The 19,970-nt window shown below is 37.5% G+C and overlaps 1 protein-coding gene across 5 annotated transcripts in view; it reads right to left on the reverse strand.

The window, feature by feature from the left end:
* Positions 1 to 302: 302 nt before the first annotated feature.
* Positions 303 to 19,970, reverse strand: part of LOC133248154 (killer cell lectin-like receptor subfamily F member 1) — a 75,470-nt gene continuing 55,802 nt past the window's right edge. The window contains exons 4-8 of one of the 5 annotated variants that reach the window (XR_009736627.1): positions 13,779 to 13,933; positions 12,926 to 13,038; positions 9,755 to 9,904; positions 7,212 to 7,276; positions 1,155 to 1,604 (exon numbers count right to left, since the gene is read on the reverse strand). Coding sequence is in view for 4 of the 5 variants with exons in the window: in XM_061417943.1 (XP_061273927.1) it covers positions 9,766 to 9,904; positions 12,926 to 13,038; positions 13,779 to 13,933 (407 nt within the window). In the remaining variant the exon portion in view is untranslated. Of the gene's footprint in view, positions 7,277 to 9,754; positions 9,905 to 12,925; positions 13,039 to 13,778; positions 13,934 to 19,970 lie in introns of all 5 variants that reach the window. The other 4 variants (XM_061417943.1, XM_061417941.1, XM_061417944.1 and 1 more) reach the window with 4 other exon arrangements.

Genomic DNA, 19,970 nt, shown 5'->3' on the forward strand with positions numbered 1-19,970 from the left:
GGGAGATGGAGAGGGTGGGAAGATGTGGGAGAATGGCAATGAAACATGTAAAATATCATGTAGGAAACGAGTTGCCAGTCCAGTTTCGATGCATGATGCTGGATGCTTGGGGCTGGTGCACTGGGACGACCCAGAGGGATGGTATGGGGAGGGAGGAGGGAGGAGGGTTCGGGATGGGGAACACATGTATACCTGTGGCGGATTCATTTTGATATTTGGCAAAACTAATACAATTATGTAAAGTTTAAAAATAAAATAAAATTGAAAAAAAAAAAAAAAAAAAAAAAAAAAAGGTATTCAAATAAAGACATAAAAAATCAATCCAACAGAATTTAGCAAAAATAAAGATGAAAAAATAAATAAAACACATTGATAAATCCAAATATAACAAAAATCATGATAAAATGTAAATATTTTTAATTTATCTCTTAAAAGACAAAAATTTTTAGATTGGCTTTAAAAAACAATGAAGTTTAATTATGTCCTACTTACAGAGACATAACTAATGCACACACACACACACACACAGGAAAGTTAGAGAAGACGTACAAAGAAAAGATATGCAAGGCAATTATTAACCAAAATCAAACCAACCCATAAAGCTAGGTTCAGTTCAGTTCAGTCACTCAGCCGTGTCCGTCTTTTTGCGACCCCATGAATCGCAGCACGCCAGGCCTCCCTGTCCATCACCATCTCCCGAAGTTCACTCAAACTCACGTCCATCAAGTCAGTGATGCCATCCAGCCATCTCATCCTCTGTCGTCCCCTTCTCCTCCTGCCCCCAATCCCTCCCAGTATCAGAGTCTTTTCCAATGAGTCAACTCTTCGCATGAGGTGGCCAAAGTAAGTACTAGAGTTTCAGCTTTAGCATCAGTCCTTCCAAAGAACACCCAGGGCTGATCTCCTTTAGAATGGACTGGTTGGATCTCCTTACAGTCCAAGCTAGGTTAGTGGTAATAAATAACAGAAAATATAATGTATCAGAATAAATACAGAGATATATAAAATCTGAATGAGCCAATAACTATTCAATACAATTTACTGCTGAACAAAATTCTCCCATCCTAAAAGCCACCAAACCTAGAAAGATTTGATCAAGTTAGATCAAGCCTTCACAGAAAAATTAATTTCTGTTTTATAAAAACTCTTATAGAAAGTAAAAAAGAGAGAGAGCTACCCAGTGCAATTTGCTACAAAAGCTCTTACAAGAGTAACATGCCTGTGAATTGAGTCATGAACCAGAGAAGGGCAAAGTCACCCTGAGATCATTTCCAAATCTGAAAGTCTGTGTGTGTGTTTTTTTTTTTTAATGTATAATGACTTAGACCAAAAAATTCAAGAGAAGGAGGCAGTTGCTATTTATTCTATAAATATTCTTTATTAAAGAATTTCCTGAAGCGATATTCTGACCATTCTCAATATTGGATTGGACTGAGGCGAAAACCAGGGCAGACTTGGAAGTGGATCGATGGAACGCTATACAACCAGGACTGGTAAGTCCTGAGTATATAACTGACACCCCTGAAACCGGTGCTTAGAGCCTTTCCCATCATGGAGAGATCTGAGTTATAATCCATACACACTGTTCTCCTGGAAGTTTCCCTCTGGTGGAGAAAAAATGAGCCCAGGAAACAAAATGGTAACACAAGTTATTATACAAATTATTTAAAGCCTATAATATTCCAAACACAATGCTTCATATAATCATTGTACCATACAACCTGTACAGAAACTGTGAGAGGTGTAATATGTATTATTCCATAATAATACAGGTGAAATAAAAATTAGTTTTCAAAGATGTTAAATAATTAGAATATTATACAACATTTAAAATATATTTGGTAATAGAGCCTTCCCTTCTTCATCATATAGATTATTGATATTTTGAGTGTATAAGGGCTTCCTTGGTAGCTCAGCTGGTAAAGAATCTGCCTTCAGTGCAGGAGACCCCAGTTTGATTAGTGGGTTGGGAAGATCCCCTGGAGAAGAGATAGGCTGTCCACTCCAGTATTCTCGGGCTTCCTTTGTGGCTCAGAAGGCAAAGAATCTGCCTACAGTGTGGGAGAGCTGGGTTTGATTCCTGGGTTGGGAAGATCCCCTGGAGAAGGGAATGGCTACCCACTCCAGTATTTTGGCCAGGAGAATTCCAAGGACTATACAGTTTATAAAGCTATGTTTTAGGACAGGCAAAACATATGAATTCACTTTGCTTTATATTCAAATAATATGATGTTGGGTTAGAATAAAATCTGAGAGAAGACAATAATTTTCTTCAGTATCCACTCATTCTGTGGCCCTTTTTTTTCCCCCCTTTTGTGTTTTGTTTCAGGTTTAAAATAATTGGGATTGGTGAATGTGCCTATTTACACAAAACTGGGGTCAGCAGTGCCAGGACCCATTTAGTTAGAAAATGGATTTGCAGCAAACCAGACATATGCACATCAAAAAGTTAAGACACCCTAGATTTAACATACTTTACATAAAATGTAATTTTTATTCCTTCAGAAAGAAATATGTTAATATAAAGGTACATGAAATTCATGCTTAGAAATGTTCATTGATATTTCACTCAAAACCTCTAAGTCAATTTTTATAAATCTGTTACATTCTTGGCATTCAAGATGTACATGCCACAGCATATTTAAAAGTTCCCAAATTGCTTTTAGAATCAAATCTGATAGGTAATACATTAAAATATGTATGAAAATTTTCGATGACATTTCAAGAGATTTAATAATATGAATTGACTAATGTCATTCAAAATTGCTTGTTTTGTTAAGTAAGAATTCTGGTATTTTTACTGTTAATTTCATTATCAGTCCTAGTTGATTTTCTTTTAGTTTTGCAATATTTGCATAACTTCATGAGATTCACTCATGAATAATGTAGTGTAGTTCAACACAAGAATAGTGCATAACATGTTGACTTACTAGTTGAGTGAATCACTTTCACACACCGAACACATAGAAGAAAAAATGAAACAGTAATAAAAAGATTTCACATTCAGACTGTCATGTGACAGAATCAAGGTGATGAGTAAACAATGTGAACTTGCAGAGTGCTATTTGTGAATGCCAAGGACCTATTGTGCGATGGACATCATGAATAGTACAACTTTGGGGGGCAGGTGGGTGAGGAAGTGATTTGAACCTTGCTGCGCTAACTGCTCTCTATTTGAGAAAATGAATTAGGTTGTATGTCAGAATGTGTAACTCTTCAGAAGATATTATCTTCATGTTTACTCAAGGTTAACAATATCTCTTTGTAAAACATTGTTTTCTTGAAATAATTGTGAAATCTGTGTTCTGCATCCTACGGGTGCTTCATGTATACTCACTGATAGAAATTTAAACAGTTGTAAAAAGAGAACACATACTGGACTCATAAGAATTTAGGAAAATAACTTAGCAGAGTCTCGTTGTTACATCTTCTGTTATCGACCATATCAATTCCATTTTTCTAAGCTCTCTTCTCACCCTCATTCTCATTTTGTTTTCCTCTCTGTTCTCTCCTCGTTCCCATTGTTTATAAATGTTTATTTGATTATTTCAATCTCAACATGAATAGGGGAAAGAACCATACAGAGTCACATAAAAGACAAAAAGAGAAAATCTCTTTCCTAATTAAAACCAACCATTGCATGGTTTCTTAGAAAACTCAGGACTTTGTTCTTAAGGTCTTAATTTTAACAGCTTGTGTTATATTATTACTTCATTGTTCTCCTGTATTGGGAGTAAATAAAATTATTTTAATTGAAAACTAGAATAGAATAAATGGGACAAGAAACTTAGCATTGCCTATAATTTGTCTAGAAAAGCAGACACTGAATAGATGAACCTTCAAACATTGAATTATCAAACAGTGTAAAAAGTACAAAATTAAATGGATATGAAGTATGCAAGGTTCACTGGTAGCACAAGATAGAAAGTGTCCGAAATTTGAGAAAGAGGTGCCTAGAGAAGATATTTTTTAATTGACAAGTTAAGAAAGTGGAGATATTCAAGGAAGAACATTTTCAGGAAAAACACTGGCAGCAGAGTGAAAAGCATATATGAGGTTAGCAAATGCTACAAAATTGAGAAGCTATAATTGTCTGGAAGCACCAGAATGAGAGGGGAAAGAATAAAATTCGGAGCTGAAAGTGGGGATCGGGGAGGGAGAAAAAGAGGGAAGGAGACCCAGGGCCAGATTCAGGGGGAATTATTTGCTATACTAACTGAAGTAGTGAAGTTTAGAACTGATGCTCTAAACTTCAAGTACCTTTAGGTTATTTCTTTAAAGATACTAGATACTTGATGGGTCAAGAAATTATTTGAAAGTCTTTCCAATTGATTGAAAGAAGAAACGATAAAAGCAGTGTCAGAAATGGTGGTAGAAGAATAGAGAAGAGTTAAGTGACTCAGAAACTCTTTCAGAGATAAACTCCCAGAAAACATCAGACAATGAGATGAAGAATAGATGTTAAAAAAAATAAATTCCATGTTTCCCTTTAGGAAGTCAATCAGAGGAACAGTGGGATTACTAACTGACACAGCAGGAAAAGGATATTTTGGAATTACTGAATTTTAGGAGTTGGCAGGAATTCCAGGGGGAAACGCTTCACAGGAAGTAGGATGTACAGTTCTAGAATTCAGGAGAGAGTCTGGGCTGGTATGTGACACGGATGCAGACAGAGGTGCACAGATCTCAGCTGTAAGCTCACATGACAAAACGAGGAAAAGTGCATGGTGGCAAAGACGACAGTTATCTGCCTAATGAAAAAATTATTTGCTTCTATATTACTTATTGCTTTTTAGGTGAAGTTTAAGGTCATTTTCGTTTGGTCAGAGAGCTGAATCTGGGCCTCTGAGAGCACCAGTGTAGCAACAGTTTAACTCCAGACACATAAATCCGTTTACATATATTTGCAGAAGCATAAAATGAGAACAATGCATATTTTCTAGGATACAGATGCTGCAATACTCACATATTAGACCTGTAAGCCTTCTAATACTGGAGTGTCCAAAATCAAATAGAAAAATACACTGTTTCAAGTTATAATTTTAAAAATTATATGGTCATTGTATCAGCCTTCTCTAACAATAGAGTAACAATGTCAAAAAATCCCTTTGTATGACTCATGGCTTTTATGGGACCTAATGCTATTTCATTACTTAGTGACATAGATTTTTTAAAAGCCTGCCCTAAGTATATGAATTAGTATTAAAATAAAGTTACTTTGTAAAAGCAAATTGAGAGTTTTGGTGTTTTTTAAATAAAATCACAAATATTCTCTCACATGTCCATTGGGGGGCGATAATAGATAAGTATGGTTAGAATTGGACATTTAATATCTCAAATTATGAGAAGACAACTTCTAAGAGTGAAAACTTTTTTATCCTTGATTATAATTTGTATTATACTTTAAGTATAATGCATATGCACGTAAATATAAAGATACACATGCATATACGTATTTATATACTAATAAGCATAAACAAAACAGGAAAGTAACATGCTAATTTTTACAATGATTGATGGGAAACCCAAAGTGTTCAACACTACTGAATATAAATGGAGAAAAATGAGAAATATAACTTCATCATTGTGTGAGAGTGAACATGTGACACTTCATTTGACTTGAGAGGAATCACTTAGGAGAAGGAAACAGCAATCCCCTCCAGTATTCTTGCCTGGATAACCACATGCAGCTTGGTGTGCTGCAGTCCATGGGGTCACAAAGAGTCAGACAGGATTTAAGTGACTCGACAGCAATAGTGGTTAATAAATCTTCAAACCTTATCATTCAATTTGTTGGAAAAAAAAGAGGGCTCACTTGGAAATGGGGATATGAACTCCATTAATATGTGATATCTATGGATGGATGTCCCAGAATAGTAATTCAATACTTATGGGTAGCTTACTATTCGGATTTTAGTTATTGATTCTCTTATCTTCTTGGAGTTGTATTTTTGGTTTGATCTAAGGCATAGATTGCAATGCAGGAGACCCTGGTTCCATTCCTTGGTCGGGAAGATCTGCTGGAGAACGGATAGGCTACCTACTCCAGGATTCTTAGGTTTCCCTTGTGGCTCAGCTGGTAAAGAATTCGCCCACAATGAGGGAGACCTGGGTTCAGTCCCTGGGTTGGGAAGATCCTCTGGAGAAGGGAAAGACTACCCACTCAAGTATTCTGGCCTGGAGATTTCCATGGACTGTATAATCCATGGGGTCGCAGAATCAGACAGCAAAGAGTTGGACGGAAAGCAAAGAAAGAGTTGGACAGAGAGCAAAGAGTCGGACGGACAGCAAAGAAAGAGTCGGACAGCAAAGAGTTGGACACGACTGAATGACTTTCACTTTCTTTCCAAGGCAATACTCAATGTGCAGACTAATTCTTTCATAATATTTAAATGTTTAAACGTTTGCATCAAAACCAGTGTTTCAAAAATCATTGAAACAAGAGATCCTCAGATCTCTTAATCTTTCTCCCCTTCCCTTCAACTGTAACGTTTATCAATTTTTTTTGACATTTCTCAAATGTTCATATTAATAAAACGGTACATATTTTTGCATTTGTTATATTAAGTAAGCATGGTTTTATGCTCTTTGCATTTAAATTTTTTGAGTTGAACATCTTATATTTCTTTCCCTACAAAGCTGTAATTATTTCTGTTTATACATATGAATTTGAAATACATTTTTAAAATTCTTTTATGATCTTTAAATTTTGCTGTTAATGGATCTAAGACCTTAAAATAGTTTTCTTGGTGAATTTAAAGTCAATCAGCAAACATTAGTAATCTCTCAGCTCCAAGCCTCAATGTAGGTTCTTGGTTAAAAGCACAAACAAGCAAGAAACCTGGAAATTTTTATTTATTAGTCTGTAAATCTAACACTGGTATTTATTTAAAAAAAAAAAAAAACAGCAGTGACTTTATTTCTCTGTATGCAGGTTTTGTTTATCAAAACTAGGGAAAACTCTACCTAACTAGTAAAAATGATGCTGGGGAACATATTGCAAATACATACTTGATAACATTAAAAAGTACTTATCTACCAGTATGAATCACACATCTTGTTCACACAATGATGAGGATTATTCACTTTACAGAGTTTACAGCACATGAAGAAATATGAATAATTAAACAATGGTTAAGAAAAAAAAAGGTTCTAAATGTTAAGATTAAAATCAGCACAGGGAACTATGAAAATATATATTAAATCCTTACAATTTAGCCTGGAGTGGACAATAGTCACAGAAGTATTTTCTTGCAAATGACATTTCACTGGTGACCTGAAAAATAAGGAAGAGTTGAACAGAAGAGTGAGAAAGGGAACAGTGTTTGTTGAGCTGAAGCAAACATATGATTAGATTAGAGGCAAAAGACAGCATGCCACATTTGAGGAACCGAAACAGGGTTAGTGTGCTTGCATCATTACCAGCATGGAGGTGGGGGAGGAATAAAGAGCGGCTGGAGGAGCTGGTAAAGGTTTAAACTGTGAAAAGCCACTGAAGGAAATTAGGTGGTGAGTAATGTAGGGGATGTGAGGTTCAAAGAATCTAAACCATGATGACAACATGGAGAATGGACTGCAGCAGACAGAAAAGCTAGAGCAATAATCTAAGATGATTGGGTGATTAATAAAGTCTGTATAGAGACAGACTCCAGAAATAATCGTGTGATAAAATTGACAGGGTTTAAATGAATTTTTGAATATTGAGAGAGAGAAGAAGGAGGAAGTCATGGTTGACTCCAAAAGTTCTGGCTTGAACTAGAGTGAGCATGTTGCTACCAATCCACTAAGCTAATCTGTTTAAGTTCATTAGTTAATGGGTCTTGAGATGTAGATGTATATAGAGATGTCCAATGGGCAATCCTCTATAATAAGGTCTGGGCTAGAAGTATGGGTTTGGGAGTAGTCAATGAATTGGGGAGATTGGGACTGACATATACACCCTTGTTTAGTAGTTCAGTTGTGTCCGACTCTTTTGTGACCCCAAGGACTGTAGCCTGCCAGGCTGCTCCATCCATGGGGTTTTAAAGGCAAGAATACTGGACTGGGTTTTCTCTAGGGGATCTTCCTGACCCAGGGATCAAACCCGCATGTGTTGAAAGCAAATTCTTTACCACAGAGCTACCAGGGAAGCCCCAACATATACACTCAAGTACATATGAAATTAGTTGTTTTATATGTATAACTGATAAGAACCTGCTGTATAGTATAAGGAACTCTACTTAATACTCTGTAATGACCTATATGTAAAAAAGACTCTTTAAAAAAAGAATGAATATATGTATATGTATAACTGTAAGTGTGGTGTTGGATAAGACTCTTAAGAGTCCCTTGGACTGCAAGATCAAACCAATTAATCCTAAAGGAAATCTGTCCTGAATATTCATTGGAAGGACTGATGCTAAAGCTGAAACTCCAATACTTTAGCCATATGATGCAAAGTACTGACTCATTGGAAAAGACCATGATGCTGGGAAACATTGAAGGCAGGAGGAGAAGGGGATGACAGAAGATGAGACAGTTGTATGGCATCACTGACTCGATGGACATGAGTTTCAGCAAGCTTTGGGAGTTGGTGATGAACAGGGTAGCCTGGCATGCCACAGTCCATGGGGTCGCAAAGAGTCCAACATGACTGAGCAACTGAACTGAACTGAACTGAACTGATAACTGATTCACTTTGCTGTACACTTGAAACTACCACAACATTGTAAATCAACTACACGTCAATAAAAATTATTTAAAAATAAAATAAATTGATAGCAATTGAAGTTATAGAGTGGATGAGTTTAGCCAATAGTTGCGTGTAATAGAGGACCCACAAGAACTCTGAGGAATATCATTATTTAAGAGATCAGACGAGAGAATAGATGTTGCAGAAAATACTGAGGAGGACTAGTTGGACAGGTAGAGAGAATTTCAAGAAAACTTTGCATCATAGGTGCTAAGGTTAAAAAATGTTTCAAAAATGAACGCCAGGTCAACAAGGAGCAACACTGCTGAGAGATAAAGTGAAAGTAAACAGTCCTGACTGTATTTAGTCAAAAGTGTGGAGAGAACATGTCAGTGCAATAGTAGGAAAAGCAGAAACTACATTTTAGAATGTGGACTGAGAAACAGAAAGAGGAAGGCAAGTATAAAAAATTTTAGGAAATTTGACTTAAAACGGATGAGGAAAACTGGGTGGAAACCAAAAGACTCATGTGGTTAATGAACAATTTTCTTGTAAAGGAAGGCATAAGAAGAGAGAGGTTAAAGAAGACATAATCAAGGAAGGGATCTCCTTGAAAAAAATTAAATGGATGCAATCCTGACCGTAGACTTGGAGATCTGATTTAGATAGAAAGAAGTGTGGCTTTTTTTTTTTTTTTTCTTTTTGGAAATGGAGAGAAAAAAGTGACAAGACACAGACGAATGTGTAGATTCAATGGTAGAAAATTCAAAAATGTAACATCCAATGGCTTATCTTTGAAAAAGTAAAAAGTTTTTCCATTAATGGTGAAGGCAAGGTGTAGGGAGAGAATTCTTGAGGACACAAAGCAATAGTTTCTGTCTGAAACAGTCAGTATCATTCATGAGAGATGACTATGAAAATGTCATTTAAGTCCTCTGGTAGAGCCAAGAACTCAAGGCTGATTGCCTAGATGGGTAGTGACCCACGTCCACACTATTGTCAGCACTATCACAATAATATTTGTTGTAGAAACAAAGTGTTTCCACAAAAATGCATACTTTTTTTAAAGAGGAAGATTTATACCTGTGATCAATTCAGAGGTCAGTGTCTGTAGATGAAGGAACAACACCTTGACAAATCCAGTAATTCTGAATGGGGCACTTTTCAGAAAAAACACCCTTTTTTGTTATTAAAGCACAAGCATCATCTTCAACCTCTCCAAGAACTTGAAATCTATGGAGGAAAAGGCAACACGCTAGTGACTCCCATGAAAGCTGGACTCTTTCCCAGACATCTGTTCTCACTCTGCTAAAAGCACAATTCTGTGTATCTTCTGTTTTCTCTCTTCTTAGGAAGAATGTACTCTCCAATCTGGAGTTTTGAGACATTGCAATATTTAGAGAGCAAATGCACATTAAAAGCAATTTATTTAATGAAGGAGTTCCTCTAAATAGTTTTCTAACCCAAACAGTCATTTGTAAATATCATTACTATGTGGAATTAAAATGAAAATTAAAATGTAAGAAACATTGGTTTCCCAATCCATTCCATCATGCAAAAACTAAAGATTTTAGGAGACCACTAGGATCTGCATGTTTGTATCACCCCAAAATTCGTATGTTAAAATCCTAACCTCAAAATGATATATTAGGAATTAGGACCTTTGAGAGATGCTTAAGTCATGAGGGTGGAACCTTCATGAATGGGATTATTTCCTTACAAAGGAGATTCTAGAGAGATCTCCAGCCCCTTCCACTATGTGAGAACATATTGAGAAGGCTCTGGCTGCAAACCAAGAAGAATCCTCTTAACAAAACAAGATCATTCTGGTACTTTTATCTTGGAATCCCACACTCCAGAACTGTGGGAAATACATTTCTGTTGCTTATAAGCTACCCAGCCTGTGGTATTTTGTTATAGGAGCCAGAATAGAATGAGCCCTTTCAAAAATCTTTTTTCACTGTTTGTAATGAGCCTCTTTGCTTCTACAAGACATCAACTCTCTTTTAAAATTTGTAAACTCACATAGACACCTCAACAAGAAAATTTCTGTGCATGTGGGTGTATAAGGATATACCCAGATTCTTTATCCTTAACATAAAAGAAGGAAACTTCCCCTAAATTCTGGTTTTCCATGATGTTCAAACCAACTTTTCCTGTCTTAAACAAATAAGCTGCAAAATATCTTAGAAATCAGAAAATACTCAACTAAGAATCAGATTAGCAAATTAATAATTCTAAGCAGGTTTGCATGTGGGTGGCCAAGCATCACATTCTATACGAAAAATATAATGGTAAAAGGAGTGGATATATGTATAACCGATTCACTTTGCTGTACATCTGAAGCTAATGCTGCTGGTGGTGCTAAGTCGCTTCAGTTGTGTCCGACTCTTTGCGACCCCATAGATGGCAGCCCACCAGGCTCCCCCATCCCTGGGATTCTCCAGGCAAGAACACTGGAGTGGGTTGCCATTTCCTTCTCCAATGCAGGAAAGTGAAAAGTGAAAGGGAAGTCGCTCAGTCGTGTCCGACTCTTTGCGACCCCATGGACTGCAGCCCACCAGGCTTCCCTGTCCCTGGGATTCTCCAGGCAAGAACACTGGAGTGGGTTGCCATTTCCTTCTCCAATGCATGAAAGTGAAAAGTAAAAGTGAAGTCGCTCAGTCGTGTCCGACTCTTTGCGACCCCATGGACTGCAGCCCACCAGGCTCCTCCATCCATGGGATTTTCCAGACAACAGTACGGGAGTGGGGTGCCATCACCTTCTCTGTCTGAAGCTAATTGGACATGTTAAATCAACTATACTCCAACAAAACTTAAAAATAAAATATTTAAAAATAAAAAAGGGTCAATGCTGATTTTCTAGAAAAAAATATGCTGGGTGATATCCATTAAAAATAATCAGAGATAAATTTTTTAAGTTAATTTAGTGTGGAGGGTGTACAGAGATTGTGGCATATGTGAGTACAGAGTATGAATTTTAACAAAAGATATTGTAAATAGTCTCTGGTTAAGAACATTCATTTGCTGAGTTACTTCCTTCTTTTGAGCAATTTTTACTTCCCCTCAGCCAGCCTGATAAGTCTGCTGTATCACTCTCAAACATCTCTATTTTCTTTCTTCATTTCCTCCATATCACATCTCTTTAAGAGATACCACAAATTTCAAATTTTCAAGAAGTTAAATCAACTTTTAATGATCCTCCAAGCCTTGATAATAAGAATAGAAGTTTTTGCCCTGGACACTCCAAACCTTCTGCCTGTGTTTTGAGGATCAGCACAGAATCCCCAAAGATTCAGTACTCTCTACACATAGAATTTAAACAGAAATGAACGAGGTACATAAAATAGATACAGATACTGTTTATTGGGATAATAGAATTTGAAGAGAGTCAAATGGCTGTCTGTTGTGTTACATGTAAATTTTTCCTTAATATTTCCCAGTTATTGGGGTGGGGGAAATTACCTTTGTGAAAGGTCCACCCTCATGATTTAAGCATCTCTCAAAGGTCCTATTTCTTAATACATCATGATGTATTAATACATTGTGGTTAGGATTTTAACACATGAATTTTGGGGTGATACAAACATGCAGATCATAGCAGTCTTCTAAGATCTTTATTTTGCATGTGAGAGAGGGGATATATGTATACATGTGACCATTTCATGCTGTACTACAGCAAAAGCTAATGCAACACTGCAAAGCAGTTATACTCCAATTTAAAAGATAAGAATTATTCTGTAAACCTCTTTTCTTAAGAAATACGTAATAAGAATTTAAATTTAGAGAATTTTGCATTGATATGATTTTCCATTTATACCTCTAGCATTATCTGTAAGCTAAAAGAAAGCCAAATATGAAAATAAATTAGTTTAGGAGTCTGTTTCTCTAAGGCAAATTTCCTGATCATTTATACACTAACAAAGATTAAAGTCTTCAATCTGTAGGAACAAGTTGGCTCCCTGCAGGTTCAGGCAGCCCCTAGTAGGGACTGGCTGTTGAACTATTAAGTTCCCCCTATAGAACTCAAATGCCAGGTGATGCAGTGTTAAATAATCTGCCTGCCAATGAAGGAGATGCAAGAGACTCTGGTTTAATCCCTGGGTTGGGGAGATCCTCTGGAGTGTAACCCACTTCAGTATTCTTGCCTGGAAAATTCCATGGACAGGGCAGCCTGACAGGTGACAGTCCATAGGGTTGCAAAGAGTTGGACATGACTGGGCACACACACGCACTCAAATGCCAAATACTCACAGTTGTAGATTTAATGGGGTGCCATCCAGCCAGGTCCATGTATTTTGTGGATAAGAAATGTTCAATCCAATCCAAAAGTAAATTCCATCTTGTATACTGCTCTGTAAGAAATCCTGTGACAGGGATCCAGAGGAAATGAATTGTTACACTATTAAAACAGCTTCTTCTGACCTTTGTTCAGACTTTAAAAGGTTTTGCTATTTATCCTCCTAATCAGGAAAATCTTAAGAAAGTTGAAGAGGTTTTCTACATACTTAAGGTAGGAAATTAATATGGAAAGGTTTCTGAAGTATTCTTGCATATATTGTGTAAAGGTATTTGCTACTTAATGGAATTCATGAGGATGATATACACAGCAACTGATGAAAGGGTGCAAAGAGAATTTGAAGCAAAAACTAGGAATTAATGTCTTCCCAAAGGAGAGATAGCTATCCTTTTGCCTACCAATGTGCAGTCTTGAAGAAGACTGATGTTTATGGGGAAAATAAATAATAACACTAAGGAGCCTCCATCTGTCCTATCCAAGATACCAGGAATATTGTCAGATATAGGTAGCGCCTTTGATGAGTACCTCTCTGGGCTTCCCTGGTGGTTCAGTCGGTAAAGAATCTGCCTGTAATGCAGGAGACCCAGGTTTGATCCCTGGGTTGGGAAGATTTCCCTGGAGAAGGAAATGGCAACCCATTCCAGTATTCTTGCCTGGGAAATCCATGGACAGATGAACCTGGTGGGCTATAGTCCATGGGGTCACAAAGAGTCAGACACCACTGAGCACACAGAAGCTCTTCTCTTAGTTTTAAAAGGGCTTTTTTGTTTTTTTGTTTTTCCTTTTTCATGGCAAATGAGCTCTTACCAATTCAGCCTTATCTTGGATCACCAAGAGATGTGATTTCATTGTTGAACAGAGTTTTTGGCTATCGATCCATGATTGATAGTTTTTGAAAAAGTTATAGCATTTCCCTTTCTTCTGCACCCAGCCATTAGGGCATAAGTTTTGGCTATGGTTTCCTAAAACATAAAAAAAGAAGAAATAGACTTGAAAACAAGGTTTGGATATCAAAATCAATTATGGCACTAATTTTGTAAACAATTTCTTTTAAAAAAATTTTTGTCTCACTTTTAAGAGATGAACGCCTCCTCCACTGATGGTCTTTAAAGAGATTGTTGTTGTTCAGTTGCTAAGTCACTTCTGACTCTTTGCAGACAAAGAGATAAATGCCAGAAATAGTCATTTTTGTTACTCAGTAGCTAAGTGGTAGCTCAGCTGATAAAGAATCCGCCTGCAATGCAGGAGACCCCAGTATGATTCGTGGGTCAGGAAAATCCCCTGGAGAAGGGATAGGCTACCCACTCCAGTATTCTTGGGCTTTCCTTGTGGCTCAGACAGTAAAGAATCTGCCTGCAATGCAGGAGACCTGGATTTGATCCATGGGTTGGGAAGATCTCCTAGAGGAGGGCACAGCAACCCACTCCAGTATTCTTGCCTGAAGAATCCCTATGGACTGAGGAGCCTGGTGGGCTACAGTCTATGGGGTCACAAAGAGTTAGACATGACTAAGCACACAAGTGGTGTCCAGCCCTTTGTAAACCCATGGACTGCAGCCCGCCAGTCTTCCCTGTCCCTACTATTAAGGGCTACAATTAAGTAATTTCCTGAGTTCTTTATTCATATGAATGTATAAAATGTTTTTCTTTATATGACATTTATGACATAAAATTATTAACTTCATGTTCCACATTTCATAAATAAAGGCGCTAAAGCTAAGGTTAAGCAAAGAATAAAGAGGGCAACTAAAATAACTTACTAAAGGTCGTATAGTTTAGAAATAGATAGGAGATAGAAAAACTTAAACAGAGAGGCTAAATGCCTAGATATCTAAAAGGCATCAGGGGAAAACCACTCTGAAAAATAAAATGTCTATTTAGTTCTTTGGCCCATTTTTTGATTGGGTCATTTATTTTTCTGGAGTTGAGCTGTAGGAGTTGCTTGTGTATTTTTGAGATTAGTTGTTTGTCAGTTGCTTCATTTGCTATTATTTTCTCCCATTCTGAAGGCTGTCTTTTCACCTTGCTGATAGTTTCCTTTGATGTGCAGAAGCTTTTAAGGTTAATTAGGTCCCATTTGTTAATTTTTGCTTTTATTTCCAATATTCTGGGCGGTGGGTCATAGAGGATCCTGCTGTGATATATGTCAGAGGGCTAACAAACACGTGAAAAGATGCTCAACATCACTCATTATCAGAGAAATGCAAATCAAGACCACTATGAGGTACCATTTCACACCAGTCAGAATGGCTGCGATCCAAAAGTCTACAAATAATAAATGTTGGAGAGGGTATGGAGAAAAGGGAACCCTCTTACACTGTTGGTGGGAATGCAAACTAGTACAGCCACTATGGAGAACACTGTGGAGATTCCTTAAAAAACTGGAAATAGAACTGCCTTATGATCCAGCAATCCCACTGCTGGGCATACACACTGAGGAAACCAGAAGGGAAAGAGACACATGTACCCCAATGTTCATCGCAGCACTGTTTATAATAGCCAGGACATGGAAGCAACCTAGATGTCCGTCAGCAGATGAATGGATAAGAAAGCTGTGGTACATATACACAATGGAGTATTACTCAGCCATTAAAAAGAATTCGTTTGAATCAGTTCTAATGAGGTGGATGAAACTGGAGCCTATTATACAGAGTGAAGTAAGCCAGAAGGAAAAACACCAATACAGTATACTAACGCATATATATGGAATTTAGAAAGATGATAACAATAACCCTGTGTACGAGACAGCAAAAGAGACACTGATGTATGGAACAGTCTTATGGACTCTGTGGGAGAGGGAGAGGGTGGGAAGATTTGGGAGAATGGCATTGAAACATGTAAAATATCATGTATGAAACGAGATGCCAGTCCAGGTTCGATGCACGATACTGGATGCTTGGGGCTGGTGCACTGGGATGACCCAGAGGGATGGTATGGGGAGGGAGGAGGGAGGAGGGTTCAGGATGGGGAGCACATGTATACCTGTGATGGATTCATTTTGATATTTGGCAAAACTAATACAATTATGTAAAGTTTAAAAATAAAATAAAATTTTAAAAAAAAGAAAAAAAATAAAATGTCCTTTTCAGAGTCACATTTGATGCAGAATAATAGGTTTCACAGCATACTTTATCAGTAACTTTGTAAAACAAAATGTTTATCATGATCCCAAAATCTCTATGCCCCAAGGACCTCCAGACATATCACCATGAAAAGGAAAAACTTGGAAAAAAAACATTAAAATAAATCTATACTCAGAAATGAATAAAATCTATACTCAGAAAATAAATCTATATTGAGGAATTTATTTATATATTCAGAAAAATTAATAATATTTGTACTTCAAGCTGAGTCCTTGCATCTTAAAAGATACCCTGGAGAAAGAAATAGCTACCCACTCCAGTATTCTTGCCTGGATTCCATGGACAGAGGGGAGCCTGGTGGGCTTCAGTCCATGGGGCTGCAAAGAACGGGACAAGACTGAGTGAATAACACTTTCGTTTCTTCATGGGAGGGGAGACACAGTTTTTGAGGTATGAGCCTACTGTTTTGCCCTCTCCACTGGTTGAGAATTAAAGCCACCTTTCTATCTCCTCCAAACTCTCCATATTTTTTATTAGGCTTTGGTGCGCAGAGAAAGCCAGGATTTTGGCCATCAACAGTTCCATCTCAACATCAAGACTATACATATATTTTAGCATAACTCATGGCATTTAACTATGCAAAAGCTTATAGCTTTAGGTGGGTTTTATACTTAGAAAATGATCATAACTTATGAGAAAGGTTAATTTTCATATTTTAAAATAAACACATAAATAAGAAAAAATAAGCACTCCTTTTTTTTTTTTTTTTTTGCAAAAAGGGCAAAGAGGATGAACAGGCATTTTACAGAATAAAAATAAAAATATCTAATATGTGCAATTTTGCATTTAATTTCTCTGTTATATAAGAAATGCAACTAAAATCAACTATGTGTACTTTTATCATAGTATATTAGCACATATAATCTGAACTCTGTATGTGTGTGTGGGTGTGTGTGAGATAGAGAGTCCAAATCCTGCTCTCTCTTCCTGGTATTGACATTCCTTAGCAAGTCCTTATGGTAACTTGAATGCTGATTCAAGTTCATCTGAGGAGAGGTATGTGAGTGTGAGGGAGTGATGTTACTTCTTCAAATTTAAACTGAATCGGCTATTTAGAAAGGTAACCCCCTGGTGGCTCAGACAGTAAAGAATCTACCTGCAATGCAGAAGATGGGGGCTTGATCCCTGGGTGGGAAATATCCCCTGGAGACAAGAATGGCTATTTAGAAATTGAAGGAAATCTTGCCCCAAAAATGCTCAAGATGAAACTCTTTGAGCATCCTAAAACTGGTTTTTGCATATTCAGTTTCTGTTGTTGTTTAATGGTAAGTCATGAACAACTCTTTTTGATCGCATGGACTGTAGCCCACCAGGCTCCTATGTCCATGGAATTTTCCAGGAAAGAATACTGGAGTGGACTGCCATTTCCTCCTGCAGGGGATCTTCAGACCCACGATCAAATCTGCATCGCCTGCATTGGCAGGTGAATTCTTTACCACTGAGCTGCCTGGCAAGTCCACATATTCAGTTAGTGGAAGCTAATTTTCTAGGAGAAACTTGCATTTCTCTCTGTGTGCCTTGAGATGTAAATGTTCTACCACCTTCCTCAAGAATATTTTATCTAGATCATCTCTAATTCCTGAGACTGAGGGAAGGAAGAAAGGAAGGGGTAAAGAGACTTTTTAAAATTTAACTTTTTCCCACTATATTTTTTACAATTAGTGAGTTTTGTACTCTAATACCTGATTCATGAGTGTTTTTAAATTAATTTTTGTTGGTTTGAAATATATTAGTTTCTGCTGCATAGCAACATGAATCAGCTATACATATACACATGTGTGTGTGCTCAGTCTTGTCTGACTCTTTGTGACCCCACAGACTCTAGCCTGCCAGACTCCTTTGTCCATGGAATTTTCTAGGCAAGAATACTGGAGTGGGTTGCCATTTCCTACTCCAGGAGATCTTCCCAACCAAGGGATTGAATCCATATCTTTTGTGCCTCCTGCACTGGCAGGCGGATTCCTTACCACTGCAGCACCTGGGAAGCCCATATATACATACATCCCTTCTTTTTTTTTTGGATTTACTTCCTATATAGGTCACCACAGAGCACTAAATGTGCTATTCAGAAGGTTCTCTTTAGTTACATATTTTATACAAAGTAGTGTATGATTAAGTTTTTAAATGAAGCTATGAGAAGGGGTTGACAGAGGATGAGATGGTTAGATGGCATCATTGACATGAAGGAGCAAACTCTAGGAGATAGTGAAGGACAGGGAAGCCTAGCTGTGCTGCAGTCCAAGGGCGTCGCAAAGAATCAGAAACGACTGAGTTACTGAACAACACCGACAAATACATAGAAAAGGGCTAAATTCCTTAACTTGTGATTTCTGGATTTCTTTATTTAACAGTAATCTTTTGACTGCCTGATTATCTGCCCTTTGATGCAAAACTCCTATATATCCTAGCTCCCCCATCACCTCCCCAGAGCAGTTCTCTTAGGGTTACTGCCTCTCAGGCTCAGAGTTCCAAAAATCCCCACCAAATAAAACATAACTCTTGACTTTCAGATTGTGAATATTTCTTTAGTCAACACATGCCATATCAGAAATTTCACATATCACCCTCCCCCCCTAATTCATAGAAGCATGATTGAAACTCAGATTAGGAAGACAGATTAACAGACATGTCTGCTATCTCCTTATTGGTTGACCTCACAATAAAGCTTCTCCTTCTCTCAAAAGCTCATGCCAAGTATGGAATTTTACATGTGTTAGGCAGCAAGCCCTTTGCTCCAAAACAATATCTATTATCATATCATCCTTAACCACACTCCACATCCTGGGCTCACCTTACCTTTCAAGTTTCTAATGCCTCACACAGGAAGCTACTCTAGACCTCTGTCAGGAAAAAGTTTCATCAGTTAAATCTCACATGAAAAAGGCATTTGATTATATCTTCACTATTTCTCATACACACATACGCATCTTGTGGGTAGGGACTTTTTCTTAAGTTTCTTGCCATCTCATCATTAAACCAAGTATTTTATATTTGCCTAATAAGTATGTGATATCAAATTAATAAATTAAGAATTTGAAAAATAGGAAGAGATAGTGATATGTTTATTGACTAGTAAGAGAATTGTAACATTCGAAGTAGCAACAAGTTGACTGCTGGAGACAGTGGTATTTAAGAGTTTTAGCAGCTGCAAGGTAAGTGAGCAGTACTTACCTAAGTAGTGAACCTGAACAGATTAACAGGAACCAGAGTGAATAATTACAATAAGAAAACCATCTTCAAAATACTGAAAAGGACCTGAATTCACCAGCCTAAAATATTCCATTTTTATATGAGAATTATTTTAAGCTGAAAAACAACTTGAGATTCAACAGATGCAGGAAGAAGCCTCCTCTGAGCTTTGCTTATCAGACAAAAAGTTAACTTGTTAACTCCAGGTCATGTGTCAAGCAAAGCAAAGCATCAGTCTGGAGCAAGGTTTATTGAAAGGCCATGCAAGGAAGGGTGGCTTCTGCCCTAAAAAAAGGTCACAGCTCCCTGAAGGGTTTTGGCAAAGAACTTTTGAAAGCCAGATGAGGAAGGGAGGTTGCAAGGTCTGTGATCAGCTCATGCACAGTTCTCTGATGGCTGACGGTGAGGGAATAAGGCAGTGTTACAAGGGTGAACATCGTCAGTTCTTAGGCTCCAGCAGGCCTGGGGCTCTGTACTCAAGGTCATCAAGTAGTTAACATCTTCCATTTGTTGGAGAGGGGGAGGTTTTTTTAACATCTACAAAACACCTCTGGAAATATATACCAAATACTATTAGCCAGACCCTTCAGAGAGGAGCTAAAGCAGAGGATTTGGGGGAAGTTCTGTCCCACCCAGAAAGGCCCCATGGGGTCCTGCTCAGTTACTTT

Source organism: Bos javanicus, chromosome 5, assembly GCF_032452875.1.
Source record: "Bos javanicus breed banteng chromosome 5, ARS-OSU_banteng_1.0, whole genome shotgun sequence".
NCBI classification, from domain to species: domain Eukaryota; kingdom Metazoa; phylum Chordata; class Mammalia; order Artiodactyla; family Bovidae; genus Bos; species Bos javanicus.